At 44.5% G+C, this 19,077-nt stretch overlaps 2 protein-coding genes across 4 annotated transcripts; one reads left to right on the forward strand and one right to left on the reverse strand.

The window, feature by feature from the left end:
• Positions 1–3,149: 3,149 nt before the first annotated feature.
• LOC123998982 lies at positions 3,150–9,559 on the reverse strand. 3 transcript variants are annotated; one of them, XM_046304288.1, is made up of 8 exons: positions 9,074–9,557; positions 6,577–6,941; positions 5,630–5,867; positions 5,031–5,445; positions 4,669–4,933; positions 4,500–4,583; positions 4,253–4,425; positions 3,150–4,167 (listed from the first exon to the last, which is right to left on the reverse strand). In XM_046304288.1, the coding sequence occupies exons 4-8, from the start codon at positions 5,418–5,420 to the stop codon at positions 4,030–4,032; spliced, it is 1,050 nt and encodes a 349-aa protein (XP_046160244.1). In that variant the 5' UTR covers positions 5,421–5,445; positions 5,630–5,867; positions 6,577–6,941; positions 9,074–9,557; the 3' UTR covers positions 3,150–4,029. The 3 variants fall into 3 exon arrangements, with proteins under 3 accessions (XP_046160244.1, XP_046160242.1, XP_046160243.1); XM_046304286.1 differs by lacking the exons at positions 5,630–5,867; positions 6,577–6,941 and having other exon boundaries at positions 9,074–9,559; XM_046304287.1 differs by lacking the exon at positions 6,577–6,941 and having other exon boundaries at positions 5,031–5,867; positions 9,074–9,555.
• On the forward strand, positions 9,422–18,557 carry LOC123998979 (TBC1 domain family member 17-like). The gene is made up of 17 exons (XM_046304285.1): positions 9,422–9,766; positions 10,909–11,004; positions 12,764–12,841; positions 12,924–13,041; positions 13,167–13,350; positions 13,619–13,730; positions 13,814–13,984; positions 14,699–14,824; positions 14,950–15,053; positions 15,174–15,268; positions 15,368–15,484; positions 15,625–15,725; positions 15,837–15,936; positions 16,161–16,258; positions 16,388–16,504; positions 16,603–16,689; positions 16,795–18,557. The coding sequence occupies exons 1-17, from the start codon at positions 9,737–9,739 to the stop codon at positions 16,987–16,989; spliced, it is 1,929 nt and encodes a 642-aa protein (XP_046160241.1). The 5' UTR covers positions 9,422–9,736; the 3' UTR covers positions 16,990–18,557.
• The last annotated feature ends 520 nt before the right edge of the window (positions 18,558–19,077 follow it).

Genomic DNA, 19,077 nt, shown 5'->3' on the forward strand with positions numbered 1-19,077 from the left:
TTTTTCAGTCTCTCGGTCCCAGCTTTGATGCACATGTACTGACCTCACCTTCTGGATGATAGCGGGGTGAACAGGCAGTGGTTCGGGTGGTTGATGTCCTTGATGATCTTTATGGCCTTCCTGTAACAACGGGTGGTGTAGGTGTCCTGGAGGGCAGGTAGTTTGCCCCCGGTGATGTGTTGTGCAGTCCTCACTACCCTCTGGAGAGCCTTACGGTTGAGGGCGGAGCAGTTGCCATACCAGGCGGTGATACAGCCCGCCAGGATGCTCTCGATTGTGCATCTGTAGAAGTTTGTGAGTGCTTTTGGTGACAAGCCGAATTTCTTCAGCCTCCTGAGCTTGAATAGGCGCTGCTGAGCCTTCTTCACGACGCTGTCAGTGTGAGTGGACCAATTCAGTTTGTCTGTGATGTGTATGCCGAGGAACTTAAAACTAGCTACCCTCTCCACTACTGTTCCATCGATGTGGATAGGGGGGAGTTCCCTCTGCTGTTTCCTGAAGTCCACAATCATCTCCTTAGTTTTGTTGACGTTGAGTGTGAGGTTATTTTCCTGACACCACACTCCGAGGGCCCTCACCTCCTCCCTGTAGGCCGTCTCGTCGTTGTTGGTAATCAAGCCTACCACTGTTGTGTCGTCCGCAAACTTGATGAATGAGTTGGAGGCGTGCGTGGCCACACAGTCGTGGGTGAACAGGGAGTACAGGAGAGGGCTCAGAACGCACCCTTGTGGGGCCCCCGTGTTGAGGATCAGCGGGGAGGAGATGTTGTTGCCTACCCTCACCGCCTGGGGGCGGCCCGTCAGGAAGTCCAGTACCCAGTTGCACAGGGCGGGGTCGAGGCCCAGGGTCTCGAGCTTGATGACGAGCTTGGAGGGTACCTCTGGCCTGCTCGTCTCCCTACCACTGAGGAAGTACAGTTCCCGCTCAGCCCAGTCAAAACTGTTCGCTGCTCTGGCTCCCCAATGGTGGAACAAACTCCCTCACGACGCCAGGACAGCGGAGTCAATCACCACCTTCCGGAGACACCTGAAACCCCACCTCTTTAAGGAATACTTAGGATAGGATAAAGTAATCCTTCTCACCCCCCTCCCCCCTTAAAATATTTAGATTATTGTAAAGTGGCTGTTCCACTGGATGTCATAAGGTGAATGCACCAATTTGTAAGTCTCTGGATAAGAGCGTCTGCTAAATGACTTAAATGTAAATGTAAATGTGTTGAATCACATAGATGAACAGCATTCTCACATAGGTATTCCTTTTGTCCAGGTGGGTTAGGGCAGTGTGCAGTGTGGTTGAGATTGCATCATCTGTGGACCTATTTGGGCGGTAAGCAAATTGGAGTGGGTCTAGGGTGTCAGGTAGGGTGGAGGTGATATGGTCCTTGACTAGTCTCTCAAAGCACTTCATGATGACGGAAGTGAGTGCTACGGGCGGTAGTCGTTTAGCTCAGTTACCTTAGCTTTCTTGGGAACAGGAACAATGGTGGCCCTCTTGAAGCATGTGGGAACAGCAGACTGGTATAGGGATTGATTGAATATGTCCGTAAACACACCGGCCAGCTGGTCTGCGCATGCTCTGAAGGCGCGGCTGGGGATGCCGTCTGGGCCTGCAGCCTTGCGAGGGTTAACACGTTTAAATGTCTTACTCACCTCGGCTGCAGTGAAGGAGAGACCGCATGTTTTCGTTGCAGGCCGTGTCAGGGGCACTGTATTGTCCTCAAAGCGGGCAAAAAAGTTATTTAGTCTGCCTGGGAGCAAGACATCCTGGTCCGTGACTGGGCTGGGTTCCTTCTTGTAGTCCGTGATTGACTGTAGACCCTGCCACATGCCTCTTGTGTCTGAGCCATTGAATTGAGATTCCACTTTGTCTCTGTACTGACGCTTAGCTTGTTTAATAGCCTTGCGGAGGGAATAGCTGCATTGTTTATAGGCCCTAATCTATGGATTTCACATGACTGGGAAAACAGATATGCATCTGTTGGTCACAGATACACCTGTTTTTTAAAAGGTATCAGAAAGTATCTGGTGTGACCACCATTTGCCTCATGCAGCGAGACACATCTCCTTCGCATAGAGTTGTCAGGCTGTTGATTGTGGCCTGTGGAAATTTGTCCCAATCCTCTCCAATGGCTGTGCAAAGCTGCTGGATATTGGCAGGAACTGGAACACGCTGTCATACACGATCCAGAGCATCCCAAACATACTCAATGGGTGACATGTCGGGTGAGAATACAGACCATGGAAAAACTGGGACATTTTCAGCTTCCAGGAATTGTTTACATACCCTTGTGACATGGGGCCATGCACTTTCATGCTGAAACATGGCTGTGGATGAATGGCACAATTGACCTCAGGGTCTCATCACAGTATCTCTATGCATTCAAATTGACCTAGATAAAATGCAATTGTGTTCGTTGTCCGTAGCTTATGCCTGCCCATACAATAACCCCACCATGTGGCACTCTGTTCACAACGTTGACATCAGCTCATCCACACGACGCCATACAATGTCTGCCATCTGCCCGGTATAGTTGATACCAAAATTAATCCGTGAAGAGCATACTTCTCCTGCGTGCCAGTGGCCGTTGAAGGTTAGCATTTACCTACTTTAGTCAAGACCCTGGTGAGAATGACAAGCATGCAGATGAGCTTCCCCGAGACAGTTTCTGACATAAATTATTTGGTTGTGCAAAGCCACAGTTTCATCAGTTGTCCGGGTAGCCGGTCACAGAAGATCCTGCAGGTGAAGGAGCCAGATGTGGAGGTCATGGGCTGGTGTGGTTACATGTAAGTCTGCAATTGTGAGGCCGGTTGGACGTACTATCAAATTCTCTAAAATTATGTTGGCGGCGGCTTATGGTAGGGAAATGACGATTCAATTCTCTGGCAGCAGCTCTGGTGGACATTCCTGCAGTCAGCATGCCAATTGCACACTCCCTCAACTTGAGACATCTGTGGCCATTGTGTTGTGACAAAACAAAACATTTTAGAGTTGCCTTTCACTGTCCCCAGCACAATGTGCACCTGTTAAGATACATCAATTATATTGCTGTTTAGTTAACACCTGTGGATGGATTATCTTGGTAAAGGAGAAATGATCACTAACAGGGATGTAAAGAAATGTGTACACAAAATGAGAGAAGCTTTTTGTAACATATGGAACATTTTTGGGACCTTTTATTTCAGCTCATTAACATGGGACCAACACTTTACATGTGTTTATTTCTGTTCAGGATATTACTTAATCTAATACTGCCCTCTCTAGGACAGCCATTATACTGCATCCAAATAATATTCAGTGTCAGAACCAACAGCCTGATTCACAGAAGTTGTTCCTTAATTTAAACCATACAGGTACTCAAATTAAAACATTTATCTGCTTTTGAAAAGTTGGGGATGATAGATACATCTCTGTTCGCCTCCTCCGCTTTCTCTCACTCTCACAGTCAACACATTTGAAGGACATTATTATTATAATAGTGTCAATATCAGAGATTGTACACATACTATCATTCTACCAGTCAGTCATTCATTGGCATGGTAGAAGTATAAAAAGGCATGTTTCATGGAGACATGGTGCCCTTCACTCACAATCTGAAAAGCTACAGGCTTCATGTTAAAAAGCCCCCTAGAGCCAACCATTTCTAGAAGGGTGACCCCATCCTCCACAAATCTACTTGGCAAAGTCCCACAGATTCAACACCTGTGTCAGTTAGAAACATTTCAATATGTTAGTGTCCATGTTGGTCAGTACAGTGGGTCACTATGAGCACATTTGAATTTGTGTGTAGTGAGTTGTCTTGTAGTGTTTATGGGTGTAAGGTAATGTGTTGAAAATGATATTAGTGTGTATACGAGCATATGTTATGTCAGTTAATCCTCTCTGGGTTCATTGTTGTTACTACCAAATTTGGGGTTAGTGATTAGCAAATACACTGGGGTACTTTTCCGCCTGCCAGCCAATCAATTAGCTCTCTTTCATCCACACACTCTCTCTCACTCCTTCATCCCCTCACTTTCTTTGGCTCTCTCAGTGTTTGAGGGAGAAGTCTCCCGTGTTGAGGCGAGGGCGAGGTAGTCCTCCAAACATTTCTGTTCCGTCGTTGGCTCCTGGGGCCAACAGGGCCTTCATGCTGGCAGCAATATGATCCAGGTCAGCTACACCAGCCTGCAACACAGACAGTTAGTGGGTATGTGTGTCAGAATGACAGAGAGAAAGTGAGCTGTATGTTTTTAAATGAAGGTTGACTGACCCGTTCCCCACTGTGGCCTTCTCCCTGGTGGGGTCTGTTGCCCTTGAAGCCCCACACAGGAACAGACACGGGGAGGGAGCGGGCCATGTTCATGGGGTTGGGGTGTCGGGATGAGAATGACTGCCCCATGGCCATGCTGCGGGGGGGAGGAGGACAGTCCTCACTTAACGAGCCTGGAGCAGAGAGGAGGCACATATTAAGAGCATTAGATCATCATTAACTAACATTACGACACACATACACTCACCATCAGTGCTCTCCTCCTCTCCATCGGACTCAAAGAATGGTTCACAGTCACGAGACAGCGAGTCCTCATCCATGGAAAACACTCCTGAAGTAGAGAGAGATTAATATTTACGAAGTCATTCAGACCTGAAGATTAAAAAACAAAAATAGTCCCACAGAGCTGTGTTCACCTGCAGTCTCATTCAGATTACGGCTCCTTTCGTCCATGTCCTCCTCTTCCTCACACTCTTCCTCCAAGTCCCCAATTCCAGGAATGTCTCTCCCTCGTCCAGCCTCCTCTATCATCACAGCCATCTCTCGCTCCCCCTCTCCATTCCCATGCTGCCCAGCAGCTTGGCCAATGACAGCCTCCGAGTGGTAGATTGATGGGTAGCTTTGCGAATAGAGTGTGGTATTGGGGCTGATGGTTCCCACCCCACCCTCACCTGTTAGGCCCTGTGGAAGAGAAGTTAAGAACTTTACGATCACACACAGCACTATGAATGACAGCCACATTGAATGGCACAAAATGACTGACAGTCAGTCTACTCACCGCCCTGTCAGTGGGCATGTCCACTACCAGTTTAGCTCCTCCGTCTCCTGCACTCAGACGTGTATATCTATGCGCCGTTAGCATAGATGTGGAGTGTAGCACCGCAATGTCGTCCACGTAGCGCCGCGAAGACTCAGCCAAAGCCCCCTGACCCCACACGTGATAGGAGAAATCCCACTTCCGGCCTCCGGCAGGCAAGCCACTGCCACTCTCCCTTTTCCTCTCATCTCCCTCCACTACAGATGGCCAGAACTTCTTACAGGCTGTAAGAATAGCCAGGTCGCAGCCTGACTGCTGACAATATCCCTCCGCGGCGGCAAGTAGTGCCAGCCAGCTCTCTTTGTGGTTGTCTGGGATCTCGGGGTCAGATGATTGGGTGATGGAGGCCATGATGGGTAAACAGGACTTCCAATGACTGTTGGATGTGTTTAATTTATTAGGGCTAGCTTTTATGGAATGTTTAGATGCTTTGTAACTGTTTTTATTGATCAATAGTTAAAATGGCTTAGGTTAGTGTAATCAGGCACCTGTAGGACTCAGCCAGCAGTTTGATATTAAATACTATATATTTTTGTTAACAGGTCTTGTGATAAATTTACCTTTTTTCTTACTGGATTGTAGGCTGTAGCGTTGTTGTGTTTTTGGAATCTGCTTTTGGCTAATCTGAGGAAACGTTAGGATCCTTTTTCTATTGCTGGTTTGGTTTAAGCTAAGAATAAAACTATCCTTAGTTGTTATAAAGCAGGTTTCAGAGGCACAAGGTGATTGTTTAATATTATTAATGTCAGTGTGCCTGAGAGAACTAGGGGAGATAAACGAAAATGTTGCTGGTGTTACCTGGAAAAAAACAAAATGGAGAAATAAAGCTTGAGTTGCCCCCTCCAATTATTTTTGCATTGTTAAGTCATTATAGCAATATTAGCTGATGTCACTAGCTAGGCACTATTTAGATTATCACTAAACCAGAATTCAGATAATAATATCATAAAATTAGGCATGATATAACTTCATGAAATTAGATTACAAAATATATGCTTGAGTTGTGTAAAATTCACAAGATCCAAATACTGTACATACATTTCAATTCCATATAACTTTTCTGACGTCAAACTGCCTTGTTTCAGTCTGAGTTCATGGTCAATATCTCAGTGGCAGTTTGAGGATGTTCCAAAATAGACCTATGCTAACCGTGGGAAGACGTTGTCCACCTGTCGTTACGTCTCGCGAACTGTCGCAATTCAGCGTCGTCGTCCCCCCTTCTCCCTAACACAATCTCGTTCATTCGTTAGCATACGAACTGGCTCTGCCAAAACCTTGTGGGGTGACTGCCTGCTCTAGATTTACCCAGCTCGTTTCTAAATGTCATCCCTGTGATTATTACTACCAGGAAAGCACTGCGGATTGTTTGTTTGCTAACATGCTAGCCAACTGGTCTCCTGTGCACTCTCCTCCCAACATGAACACATTTCACCTCCATTTCATGCCTTTGCAGAGACACTAGCACACACAGACACAAATAAACAGCAATAACAAGAAGTCAGCTTACACATTCAGTTCCTTATTTCGTCTGTTGCAAGCGTTTTTCTAGTTCTAATTGTTTCTTTATCCCTCTGTCTGATTCTTCATCTCTCAAGAATAGTCTCCCCTAGGCTCCGACGTTGCTGTTTAGAGACGCTAGACGAGACGCACGTTTTACACGTGACTGTGGGCGGGCTCGTACTCGTCTTGTTTTGGACGCGCACTTGGACGAGGCTTGGGGCTGGCTGCATCTCAATAGTTTGTCATGGTTTCTTCTACTGGTATAATTGACTTCATCCTCACTGATCTGACATGATGGATAGCTTGACAGGTGGAAGCAAATGCTTTTGGTAGGCTTTTCAATCTCCATATTATTCCCACCTAAACTGTCTTCTAATTTTGCAGTGCAGATTAAGGAAAAGAGAGGAGAGAAAAACGTTACATTTTTATTTGACTAGGCAAGTCAGTTAAGAACAAATTTTTATTTACAATGACAGCCTACCCCGGCCAAACCCTAACGACACTGGGCCAATTGTGCACCGCCCTATGGGACTCCCAATCACGACCGGTTGTGATACAGCCTGGAATCGAACCAGAGTCTGTAATGACACCTCTAGCCCTAAGATGCAGTGCCTTAGACCCCCTGTGCCACTTGGGAGTACTAAAACTGGGATGCAACTTTGAGAAGACAGACAACAACAACCACTTGCCGCCTTCATCAGCCTCCCTGTCTAAATTCTCTGTCCTAACCACTTCTGTTTTTCTGTGTGATTTTTCTGTTCTTTGCTACATTGGTGGCAGCACCAGGATACTCACTGTCACTCACACATTTGTTAGAAGTGTTTCACTATTCACATTGGGATGTTCATTACCACCACTGATGCCTAATAAACTGCCATTTTCATAATTACATGAAACTGACAAATATTGCAAGAATAGAGCCCCACAGTGGAGGTGCCATAACAGTAGTAGGCCTGATTACCCACAATAAAGAGACAGCCTACAGGGAGGAGGTGAGGGCCCTGGCGGAGTGATGCCAAGAAAATAACCTCTCCCTCAACATCAACAAAACAAAGGAGTTGATCGTGAACTTCAGGAGAAGCAGAGGGAGCATGCCCGCATCCATAGGACCGCAGTGGAGAAGGTGAAAAGCTTCAAGTTACTCGATTTACACATCACTGATAATCTGAAATGGTCCACCTACACAGACAATTTGGTGAAGAAGAAGCAACAGAATCTCTTCAACTTCAGGAGGCTGAATAAATTTGGCTAGGCTCCTAGGACCCTCACAAACTTTTACAGAAGCACAATTGAAAGCATCCTGTCAGCTGTATCACTGCCTGGTATGGCAACTGCACCGCCTGCAACTGCAGGGTTCTCCACTGGGTGCTGCGGTCTGCCCAAAGCGTCACCAGTGGCGCTGCCGATGACACAGGAAGGCCAAAAAGATCATCAAGGACATCCACCACCCGAGCCATGGCCTGTTCAACCGCTATCATCCAGAAGGCGAGGTCAGTACAGGTTCATCAAAGCTGGGACTGAGAGACTGAAAAACAGCCTCTATCCCAAGGCCATCAAACTGTTAAATAGCCATCAATAGCTGGCCTCCAGCCAGTACCCTGCCCTGCACCTTAGAGGCTGCTGCCCTATGTACATAGAATCACATGTCACTTTAATAATGGAACACTGGTCACTTTCATATTTTTTACATACTGCTTTATTAATTGCATATGTATATACTGTATTCCAGCGGTTTAAAGCACTGCATCTCAGTGCTTGAGGCGTCACTACAGACGCCTGGTTCAAATCCAGGCTGTATCACAACCGGCTGTGTTTGGGAGTCCCATAGGGCGGCGCACAATTGGCCCAGCGTCGTCCGGGTTTGGCCGTGATTGTAAATAAGAATTTGTTCTTAACTGACTTGCCTAGTTAAATAAAGGTTAAAGAAAAAAAACCATCTATAAATAAATTATAGTCAATGCCACTCCGACATTGCTCGTCGTTATATTTATATATTTCTTCATTCCATTATGTTACTTTGAGATGTGTGTATTGTTCGATACTACGGCACTGTTGGAGCTAGGAACACAAGCATTTCGCTACACCCGCAATAACATCTGCTAAATATATATGTGACCAATACAATTAGATTTGAATACCCATAAAACCTAGTTGTCAAACAGAGAAATGGTTCCAATCGTTTTTCCACCATTAATTTGGTGGAAAAACGAAACACATAAGGGCTGTGTTCGTGTAGGCTTACCCTGGCGTGACGTTTTGATAATCATGTAAACCTCGGACAGGGAGATTTATCAGTATATTCGGCTCTATTTACTCTCAGATTCGAAAATGCTAATTACCACCAAGGTGGACATCATGCAAAAGCACAAGCACCTGCACATCACTAGCTGACACCCTTGTTAACAGGTATTGTGTCAAGACAGTTCACAGAATTGTCCATTTAAAAAGACACTTAGCCAATTTATTCATTACTACATTTAGATAGTTAATCCAGAGATTCTTACCTTTGCCTCATTTCAGCAGTTTTGTCCAGATCATCATGACATTTGTAGTTCTTTATAATAGCCTCATTAGCGTTTGCTTTTTGGGGGGTAAATACAGGCGAAAATATTGATAAGTCACCTTGCCCTAGAGAGATTCACACAGTTATCAAAACGTCACGCCAGGGTAATCCTAAATGAAATACGGCCTGTATTTAATTTAGGATTACCCTAGTGTGACGTTTTGATAACTGTGTTTTAAGGTGACTTATCAATGGTGGAAAAAAGATTGGAACCATTTCCCGCTTTGACCACTAGGGTTTATGGGTATTATGATTCCAACCGTGGTAATCTTGCCACGTTAAAAACAACTGGGAAAATACGTCAAATCCTGACATCGATGGTCGGAAAGTCGGAGCTCTAGAAAGAAGCCCGAGTTGGATAACTGTTCGATCGTTTTTTCCGAGTTCCCTGTTGTTTTGAACGCTCGGAAGTCGGACATTTCCGAGTTCTGAGTTCCCTGTTGTTTTGAACGCGGTATCTATTCCAATTTAGACTTGCCACCACATATGATTGGTTGATGTTCCTGACAACCTGCCTTAGGTATAACATAGACCGTGCAGTCTATGTAGGCGGAAGTCTTCTTCTGACGACATTTGTTTTGGAAAAAAGGCTAGTGGAAGAATAATGGAGCCAAAGGCTGAGACTAGTCACAAGGTAAGCGCAATATATTGAAATTGAAGTTTAGATTTCGTCTTCGTCTGGTTGATTCGGTCTGTATTAAAGGGCCGCTAACTAAATAAACTCGGTTATCACCAATTGTAGCTTGACTATCACCTTCACAACAAAGTCGTGTGATATTTGGGGAAGCTGACGTAACTACCGTAACAGTTAGCTAGCTAGCTAACGTTATAACAACAAACAAGCTAGCTTCATAATTATTTCCAGATTAAATTGATATTTGCTATCTGTGAAATATTACTCGTTCAATAAATTAGTCACGAGAAATATCATCATAGCTGTTTTATTTTCCACGGCAGACTTCAATATGTAAAGCAATAAGCACTGCTTGTTCTCTAACACCTACTAGTAGTAGTTAGACCTGTTTACAGTGAAGAAAGGGTCCAGAGGCCGATGATCCCATTCCATAGAATTAGCATTGTAAACTTCCTTGTGAATGTGATTACGGTATCTAACTAACTAAACGTTTGAGCAGTTCGTTGGTGGAGGATGGCTTATGTAATATTTCACCTGAATTGATGTCACATCTGGTAAATTATTATTGATTATACATTTCGGGTAATATTCAGGATAGATATGATGGTATATTGTATTTGTATGGAAGCTAGCTAGATCTATCCAATTGGGTTCAGTCAGTTTAAATCCAGTAGGGTATTTCGATTCTGAGCTGCAGTAGACACAAATCAAGTGTTATTTGTCACATGCGCCGAATACAATTGGTGTAGACTTTACCGTGAAACGCTTGCTTTACTAGCCCTTCCCAACAATGCCGAGTTTAAAAATAAAATGGTAACATAAGAGGAATAAAATGCACAGGAATGGAGCTATAGACAGGGAGTACCAGTACCAGACACTACCTGGGAGTAACCCCTGGCACGCACACAGGTGGAATCACTGTGTGAGTGACTCATAGTGTTCATGTGACTCTATTTTGTAGGCTACAGTAAAGTCCGCAAACTCATCCTCTTTGGGATGTCATATGATTGTCATTCCCCACCCTATTCCCACTCTATCACACTTTCTGATTCATTGCACTGGAATCCATGACATGACATTTTGCCATTAGTTTTCACAGCAAATGATATTCTATTAATAGCATATGTTGTTTTGTCACACAGCTGGTGTTTGAGAAGGAGGGGGTTTACCTTCACACCAATGCCAAGAGGAGCAACCAGGACACCACAATCCCAGGATTCATCCGTATAGTGGAACGGGTAAGTTGGGCTTCTCCCATAGACACCATATTTACAGTGAGCTCCAAAAGGGGTGGGTATAATTTGTGGAACGTTCCAAAAGGAATCTGTACAAAAACTAAGTAATTTACAAGGAGGTTGCCAACAAACAATGCATACAAAGTAGCATGATCAATTCACCTAGCTAACTATCTGCCGAATAGGCATCAGCTCACCATACTTAATGTTTGTCCCTAGACTACCAGAGTGAGGACAGACATTTTTTGTAAAACATGTGGTAAGTGGAAAAACTTCATAAAATAGCCCACTCCCTACCTATCTTTTTCTGCCACTATACAACTTTGTATGCGTTGTTTGTTGGCAACTTTGTTATTTGCAATGTTTTTGGGACCGATTCCTGTTGGAACCTTCCACAAATTATACCCACCCATCCAAAAGTATTGGGACAGTGACACATTTATTGTTGTTTTGGCTCTGTACTCCAGCTCTTTGGGTTTGAAATGATACATTGAATATGAGGTTAAGGTGCAGACTCTGTCAGCTTTAATTTGAGGGTATTTTCACCCGCTTAGGAGATACAAAAGTATTGGGACAAATTCACTTATGTGTATTAAAGTAGTCAACATTTTAGTATTTGGTCCCATATTCCTAGCATGCAATCAGTACATTCATTACAATCATACATACATTAAGCTTGTGAACCTACACACTTATTGGATGCATTTACTGTTTGTTTTGCTTGTGTTTCAGATTAGATTCAGATTTGGTGCCCAATAGAATAATGTATTTTGTCATTTTGGAGTCACTTTTAATTGTAAATAAGAATACAATATGTTTCTAAGCACCTCACATTATTGTGGATGCTACTATGATCATGGATAATCCTTAATGAGTTGTGAATAATGATGAGTGAGAAAGTTAGAGGCATACATATCATATCCCCTCAGAAATGCTAACATTTCCTGTTACTTTAATGGTGAGAGGTTAGTATGTCTTGGGGGTATGATAACTTTCTAACTCATAATTGTATAATTTCAAGTCCAGAGTGCTGGAGTAGAAAGCCAAAACAACAACAACAACATTGTCACTGTCCCAATACTTTTGGAGCTCACTGTATATGAAAATATTGCCCCCCCCCCCGAGTGGCACAGCGATCTAAGGCACTGCATCATAGTGCTAGTGGCGTCACTGCAGACTTGGGTTCGATCCCAGGCTGTGTCGCAGCCAGCCGTGACCGTGAGACCCATGAGGCGGCGCACAATTGGCCCAGCGTCGACTGGGTTAGGGGAGGGTTTGGCTGGCTGGGATGTCCTTGTCCTATCGCGCTCTAGCTACTCCTTGTGATGGGCCGGGCACATGCGAGCTGCCATCGGTCGCCAGCTGGATGGTGTTTCCTCTGACACGTTGGTGAGGCTGGCTTCTGGGTTAAGCGAGCAGTGTGTCAAGAAGCAGTGCGGCTTGGCGGGGTCATGTTTCGGAGGACGCATGGCCTCTCCCGAGTCCGTACAGGAGTTACACCGACGGGACAAGACTGTAACTACCAATTGTATATCACGCAAAAGGGGTAAAAATAAAAATGCTACTATTGGTTGATTGAAAACCAATTCTGGTCATATTCAAAGTGTACTCATCCCTGTGGTGGAAGTCTTTGTCATCAGTAACTTTGTTTTGTTTCCTTTACTCAAGGCCTATAGATCATATACAGTATGTCCTTTCTTCTTAGTGTTAGGCTATCACACATTATTCTGGACTAGACTAAGGTGTTTGTCTATGTTTACAGGGTGGGGAGCCAGCTTTGGAGTGGAGCGCACTAGAGGACGAGGGCCGCAATGCGGCTGCTGTATTCTACACTAAAAAGGTGAGCGCTTGTTTAGTACACTAGTGACACGCATCACTCTGTTTTCTTCATGTTCTTTAATAACGGCCTGTCTTCCTGTTAGGATGGAGAAGGAGGGGTGGAAGACACCAACTTTGACCCTGGCTACGAGCCAGACTGGGCAGTCATCAGCACAGTGAAGAGAGACCAAGTCAGAGAGCACCCCCCCGTCAAAGAGACGAGTACGTAAACTTTTATAACTTGCCTTCTGCGTTTGTAGTTCTCATACTGGGCTATACTCACAAGTGTGTTTGCAGCAAGTGTATAGTGCTATTCTTGATGTTGATGTCTCCCCCTCTGTTCCCAGGCCAGTGGTCGTTCTCCCTGCCTCTGTCGGAGCTGTACTCTCTGCGACGGTCCCGTTTCTCCCTGGGCCGTAACTTTCTAGTTTTTACCAGCAGGGGTGGCCACCCCCTCCCTCCTCTACACTTCCACAGGGGGGGCACCAGGGAGCTGTTGAGGGCCATGCAGCGTTACATCATCCTGGCCCCGTGAGTAGCAGCAGACAGCCAGCTCTCTCTCTCCGATCAATGCCTCAGAGGAATTCAAGGCATTTCACTGGCATTTAACTGGACTCTGAACAGTAGAGTTTAGCAGCTGTTGTACCCAACCCCCTTATTACATATATTTTGAAGTGTCTTTTTCATACTTTCTCTCTCTCCTTCTTGCTAACATTTTCTTTTATTCTGAGCTTCTATATCTTCTCTGTCGCTGTCTGTGTCTCTTACTATCTGCCTGACTGTTTTTCTGTTGTTTTAGATCACCTGTAGATGGTCGTCTCTTCCTAGCGTATCCCCATGACTCTGGGGCTCTCTCTCAGTCCTTTGATGAGCTGCACCTCTTTGACGATGGAAGCTCCGACCTCGTCTCTGTAAGTCTTGTGTTTTGTGTGCGCTATTCTCTGAGAACGTTTAATGTGTGTGTTTATAATTATATTAATCTCTTTGTTTCCAGAGGTTTATCCAGGACCCTTATGCCACCACCTTTGGGGGATTCTCCAAGGTCACCAATTTCTTCAGAGGGGCTCTACGACCACCAGATTCCCCCTTCCACCCCCGTGGCCCTCAGGACCACCATGGGCCCCCCTCAGCTGACGACGAACCGGGCTTTGAGCTCATCACCTGTGTAAGTGGGGGGGATGGGGTTGGAGATGTAAACTCATCACTAGCCCTGACATCTGTGGAGTAGATGGAGAAGAGGACCTCACTTTATAGCATCCAGATGTTGGCGTTAACATACGGATGGCGATATCGTCCAGATGTTGGCATTAACATACGGATGGCGATATCATCCAGATGTTGGCGTTAACATACGGATGGCGATATCGTCCAGATGTTGGCATTAACATACGGATGGCGATATCGTCTAGATGTTGGCGTTAACATACGGATGGCGATATCGTCCAGATGTTGGCGTTAACATACGGATGGCGATATCGTCCAGATGTTGGCGTTAACATACGGATGGCGATATCGTCTAGATGTTGGCGTTAACATACGGATGGCGATATCGTCTAGATGTTGGCGTTAACATACGGATGGCGATATTGTCTAGATGTTGGCGTTAACATACGGATGGCGATATCGTCTAGATGTTGGCGTTAACATACGGATGGCGATATCGTCTAGATGTTGGCGTTAACATACGGATGGCGATATCGTCTAGATGTTGGCGTTAACATACGGATGGCGATATCGTCTAGATGTTGGCGTTAACATACGGATGGCGATATCGTCTAGATGTTGGCATTAACATACGGATGGCGATATCGTCCACATGTTGGCATTAACATACGGATGGCGATATCAATGATGAGAGTTTTCTTTTTGGTGGCACCAGGGGGTGGAGCTTGGCCCTAAACCAGACGTAACCAGGGGACAGCCTCTCGACAAATGGGAGGAGTTCCTGGATCCAGAGGGGCGTGTGAAGGACCCACAGCAAGTCAAAGAGCTGGTCTTCAGGGGGGTAAGACCTTACAGTATAATTCCGCTCTTGTAAAGAACACCGGACACCATCTTCCATCCAAATGTGTTTTGCTGTACATTGTCTACACCATGTCATTCAAAGCATCCCTCCTTTCCCTCTCCTAGGGTATCACACCATCCCTGAGGAAGGACGTGTGGAAGTTTCTGCTGGGTTTCTATCCCTGGAATAGTACTGTGAAAGAGAGGGAGGACATTCTGAGGATGAAAACGTTAGTCTCTTATTATCTTCCTCTCTTGTTATGGCTCTCTTATCACAGACTGGGACTGTTGTCTAAACGGGAGTGAGTAAATTCATCTCCTCAACCCCTCTGTGTTTCTCTTGTCTTCAGAGATGAGTATTTCAGAATGAAGGTTCAGTGGAAGTCAGTCAGTGAAGAGCAGGAGATGAGGAACTCCCTCCTCAGAGGATACCGCAGCCTGATAGGTTGGTGTTGATGTCTGTTAAACATGATCTCACGCTTCATTGGTTGACACACATTTTATGATTTGTTATTTATCTGTTCATGTTGTTTTGATTGGACAGAAAGGGACGTGAGTCGGACGGACAGACACAACACCTTCTTCTCTGGCAACGACAACCCAGGCCTGACTCTTCTCAATGATGTGCTGATGACATACTGCATGTTCAACTTTGATCTGGGTAAGCCACTCCCCTTGTTCTTACACTTGAAAGTTCAAAGCCATTGTATCACATTTCAACTTTATTTATTATCAATATCTCACACCTGACTCTCCTCTCTCCTTGTGGTTCCTGTTGTCTCTCTCTTTCTCTCCCTGCAGGCTATGTCCAGGGGATGAGTGACCTCTTGGCTCCTCTCCTTTTTGTCACTCAGAACGAAGTGGAGTCCTTCTGGTGTCTGACAGGTTTTATGGAGATGGTGGTAAGCACCTTACTCTCTTGTTAAATACTCATATATTACCACATAAGAGTGTTAAAACAGCATTATACATTTATACACTATTTTAAAGTTCTCTCTCTCTCGGGCCCTCAGCACCAGAACTTTGAGGAGTCTCAGGAGGCCATGAAGCAACAGCTCCTTCAGCTCAGCCTGCTGATGAAGGCTCTGGACCCTGGGCTCCTTGACTACCTGGGTAAACGATGACTATCACTCAGTTACTGTGTTTCTCTCACACTTCACCATAACTCAAACGTGTTATTACTCAGTGAGGTAGACATTCATCAGGCAGTCAATTCTCCATTCAGCCAATTATATTTTACCTTAACTCAAGTTGTGTTATGTAACTACCTGGATGCGTAATCGATTGACATAGTAAATTCTTCACATTGTTATGTTATTATGTTGTCTCTCTTTCAGACTCCCAGGACAGTGGCTCTCTGTGCTTCTGTTTCCGTTGGTTACTGATCTGGTTTAAGAGAGAGTTCTCCTTCGAGGACATCCTGTCCCTTTGGGAGGTGAGTGGGTGGATACTACTCATTAGAAACACTTGCATGTAGCCTAGGCTCTACACACTATATGGAAAAAGCACCCTTTGTTTTACAATATATGTAAGTAAACACAGTGAGCGCACTGTTCTGTACTAGGTTCTTTGGACTCGTCTTCCCTGTGAAAACTTCCATCTGCTGATGGCCGCTTCCATTCTGGAATCACAGAGGGGGGAGTTCATCGGCTCTGACCACGACTTCAACACTATTTTGAAGGTTTGTTGGAAATGTGTTTGAAGTTATTTTTCTTAATGATGTTCTCTTTTTGTTTGTGTGTACAGTACTAAGGACTGTGTATGTGTATCTATGTGCAGCACATCAATGAACTGACCATGAAGCTGGATCTGCAGACAGTCCTACGAGGAGCAGAAGCTAACTACCTACAGCTGGCCTGCTGCAAAGTAGGAAATATCTTCGAGGAGGATACATTCATTTGGACATATATTGTGTATTGTCATCTAACTGATCTAACCTCCTCTCCTCTCTCCATTCCTTCTGTCTCTCAGGAGCTGCCGGTGAAGGTGCAGGAGGTCATTGGTCTGTACGTTCCCCCCAGCCCTGATGACGAGACAAGCCCAGAATCAGAGTCACATGAGACGCAGCAGCTTCTCAGCCAATCACAGGCAGCAGCTACGGAAACGAGCCAGTCAAGTAACAGCACTGCTGCTGCAGCAGCACGCCCTCGCCCTACCTACCCGTAACTCTGAAGGACGGGGTGATTGACATGAGGAGAGAAAGCCATTAACCGATATGAGGTGTTTCATATAGGAAGATATACGCTCAATGGCCAGTTTAGTTATTTTTTTCATTTATTTTATTTACACCCTTTTGCCTCCAGAACAGCTTGAATTCTTAGGGACATGGACACGTTGCTCAATTGATGTCAAGGGACCTAACATGTGCGAAGGAAAACATTTCCATGCCATTACTTTACCCTCCACCAGTCTGTACCGTTGACACCAGGCAGGATGGGTCCATGGACTCATTGCGGCTTACACCAAATCCTGACTCTGTCGTCAGCATGATGCAACAGGAATCGTGATTTGTCGGACCAGGCAATGTTTTTCCACTCCTCATTTGTCCAGTGTTGTTGATCTCGTGCCCACTGGAGCTGCTTCTTGTTTTTAACTGATAGGAGTGGAACCCGGTGTGCTCGTCTGCTGCAATAGCCCATCCGTGAAAAGGACCGACGAGTTCAGCGGTTCAAGATGCCGTTCTGCACACCACTGTTGTATTTCGCCGTTGTTTGCCTGTTAGCTTGCATGATTCTTGCCATTCTCCTTCAACCTCTCATCAATGAGCTGTTTTCACCCACAGGACTGCTGCTGACTGGATGTTTTTTGTTTGTCTCACCATTCTCTGTAAACCCTAGACACTGTCCTGTGCGAAAAGCCCAGGAGGGTGGTCGTTTCTGAGCGCCTGGCACCAATTATCATACTGCACTCAAAGTAGCTTAGGTCACTTGTTTTGCCCATTCTAACATTCAATGGAACAGTAACTGAATGCCTGTCTGCCTGCTTTATATAGCAGGCCATGACACTCACTGTCTGTAGGAGCTAACCATTTTTGTGAATGGGGTGGTGTACCTAATAAACTGGCCATTTATTGTATGTTGGATGATCTGGGGCATAGGAGAGAGTTAGATAATGTACTGATGAGGGTTGCAGACTGTTACCATCTCTGACAGATGAGGAATTAGACTGAACGGTGAGGATTTTTTTTTTTTTTCATGAATGTAACTAATCCTAAAATATTGAAACGGTCTATATATGCAGTGCTTTGTCTTTATATAAATACCGCAATATATTTTTTGTTTCCCATTTTGTGTGAATCCAAGTTATGTCCAGTCATTTATATTTATGTACCTGTCTCGTGAGAATTTATTTTTTAATTTTTTTGTTCCAAATTCTTCTTTGTGTGAAATGCTTCCATTTTTAAATGGTTTTATCCCTGTCTTTCTATCTCAGAATATTTGTCCCTTTTTAATGGTGTATCATTGTGGTCTGCATTAGTTCCACCCTGTTGTTCCTTCTATCCATGCTCTCCTCTCTATTGCTGTCCTTCTCACTCTTAAGTAAATCTAAATATAATATGAAGAATAATCTTACTGACAGAGCATTACAAGTACTATAAAATGCCTGCCTTAGAGTGTTATACATGCAGTACTATAATGTTTAAGGTTTTTAACTACCGGTATTATGTCATAACAATATTTTCATTTACCTGAAATTGCTGAATCTTACCAAATAAAGGGTACAAAAACAATCAATTACTGGTGAAATTGACTTTTTTTCTGATGTTGTTTACAAGTCATATGTTCCCACCAGACAGTGTGAACCCCCTCCCAATTCTGTTTACCCTCCACTACCCTCCCAAACTATTCATCCTAACACTCCCATGAATTTTAATGCGTGACTGGTCCATGCCCTCTCCCTCATCTCAGTTCCATATGAAGTTTTAGACATGGTAATGCTAGTACGTGTAAGAGAGAGATCGACATGCAAACAATGAAAGATTTACCGGAAACCTAAAATACAAGTATGTATTTGAAGTGGGGTAACTGTTTGATTGTATTACTATTTATTGATTGCATTTTGTATTTTAATGGTATTTTATGTGTTCTGCAGCGCTCATTTGGAAAAGAGGCCTGGATCTTAATGACTTCCTGTTGAAATAAAGGTTCATTCAAATATTGTCTTGTCAGATGGTCTGTGAGTTTTGATACTCTTGTTTACACTGTAGTTATAGTTTTATTAGTTTACAACAAAGTGTAAAACACAGCTCATTTG

Source organism: Oncorhynchus gorbuscha, linkage group LG16, assembly GCF_021184085.1.
Source record: "Oncorhynchus gorbuscha isolate QuinsamMale2020 ecotype Even-year linkage group LG16, OgorEven_v1.0, whole genome shotgun sequence".
NCBI classification, from domain to species: domain Eukaryota; kingdom Metazoa; phylum Chordata; class Actinopteri; order Salmoniformes; family Salmonidae; genus Oncorhynchus; species Oncorhynchus gorbuscha.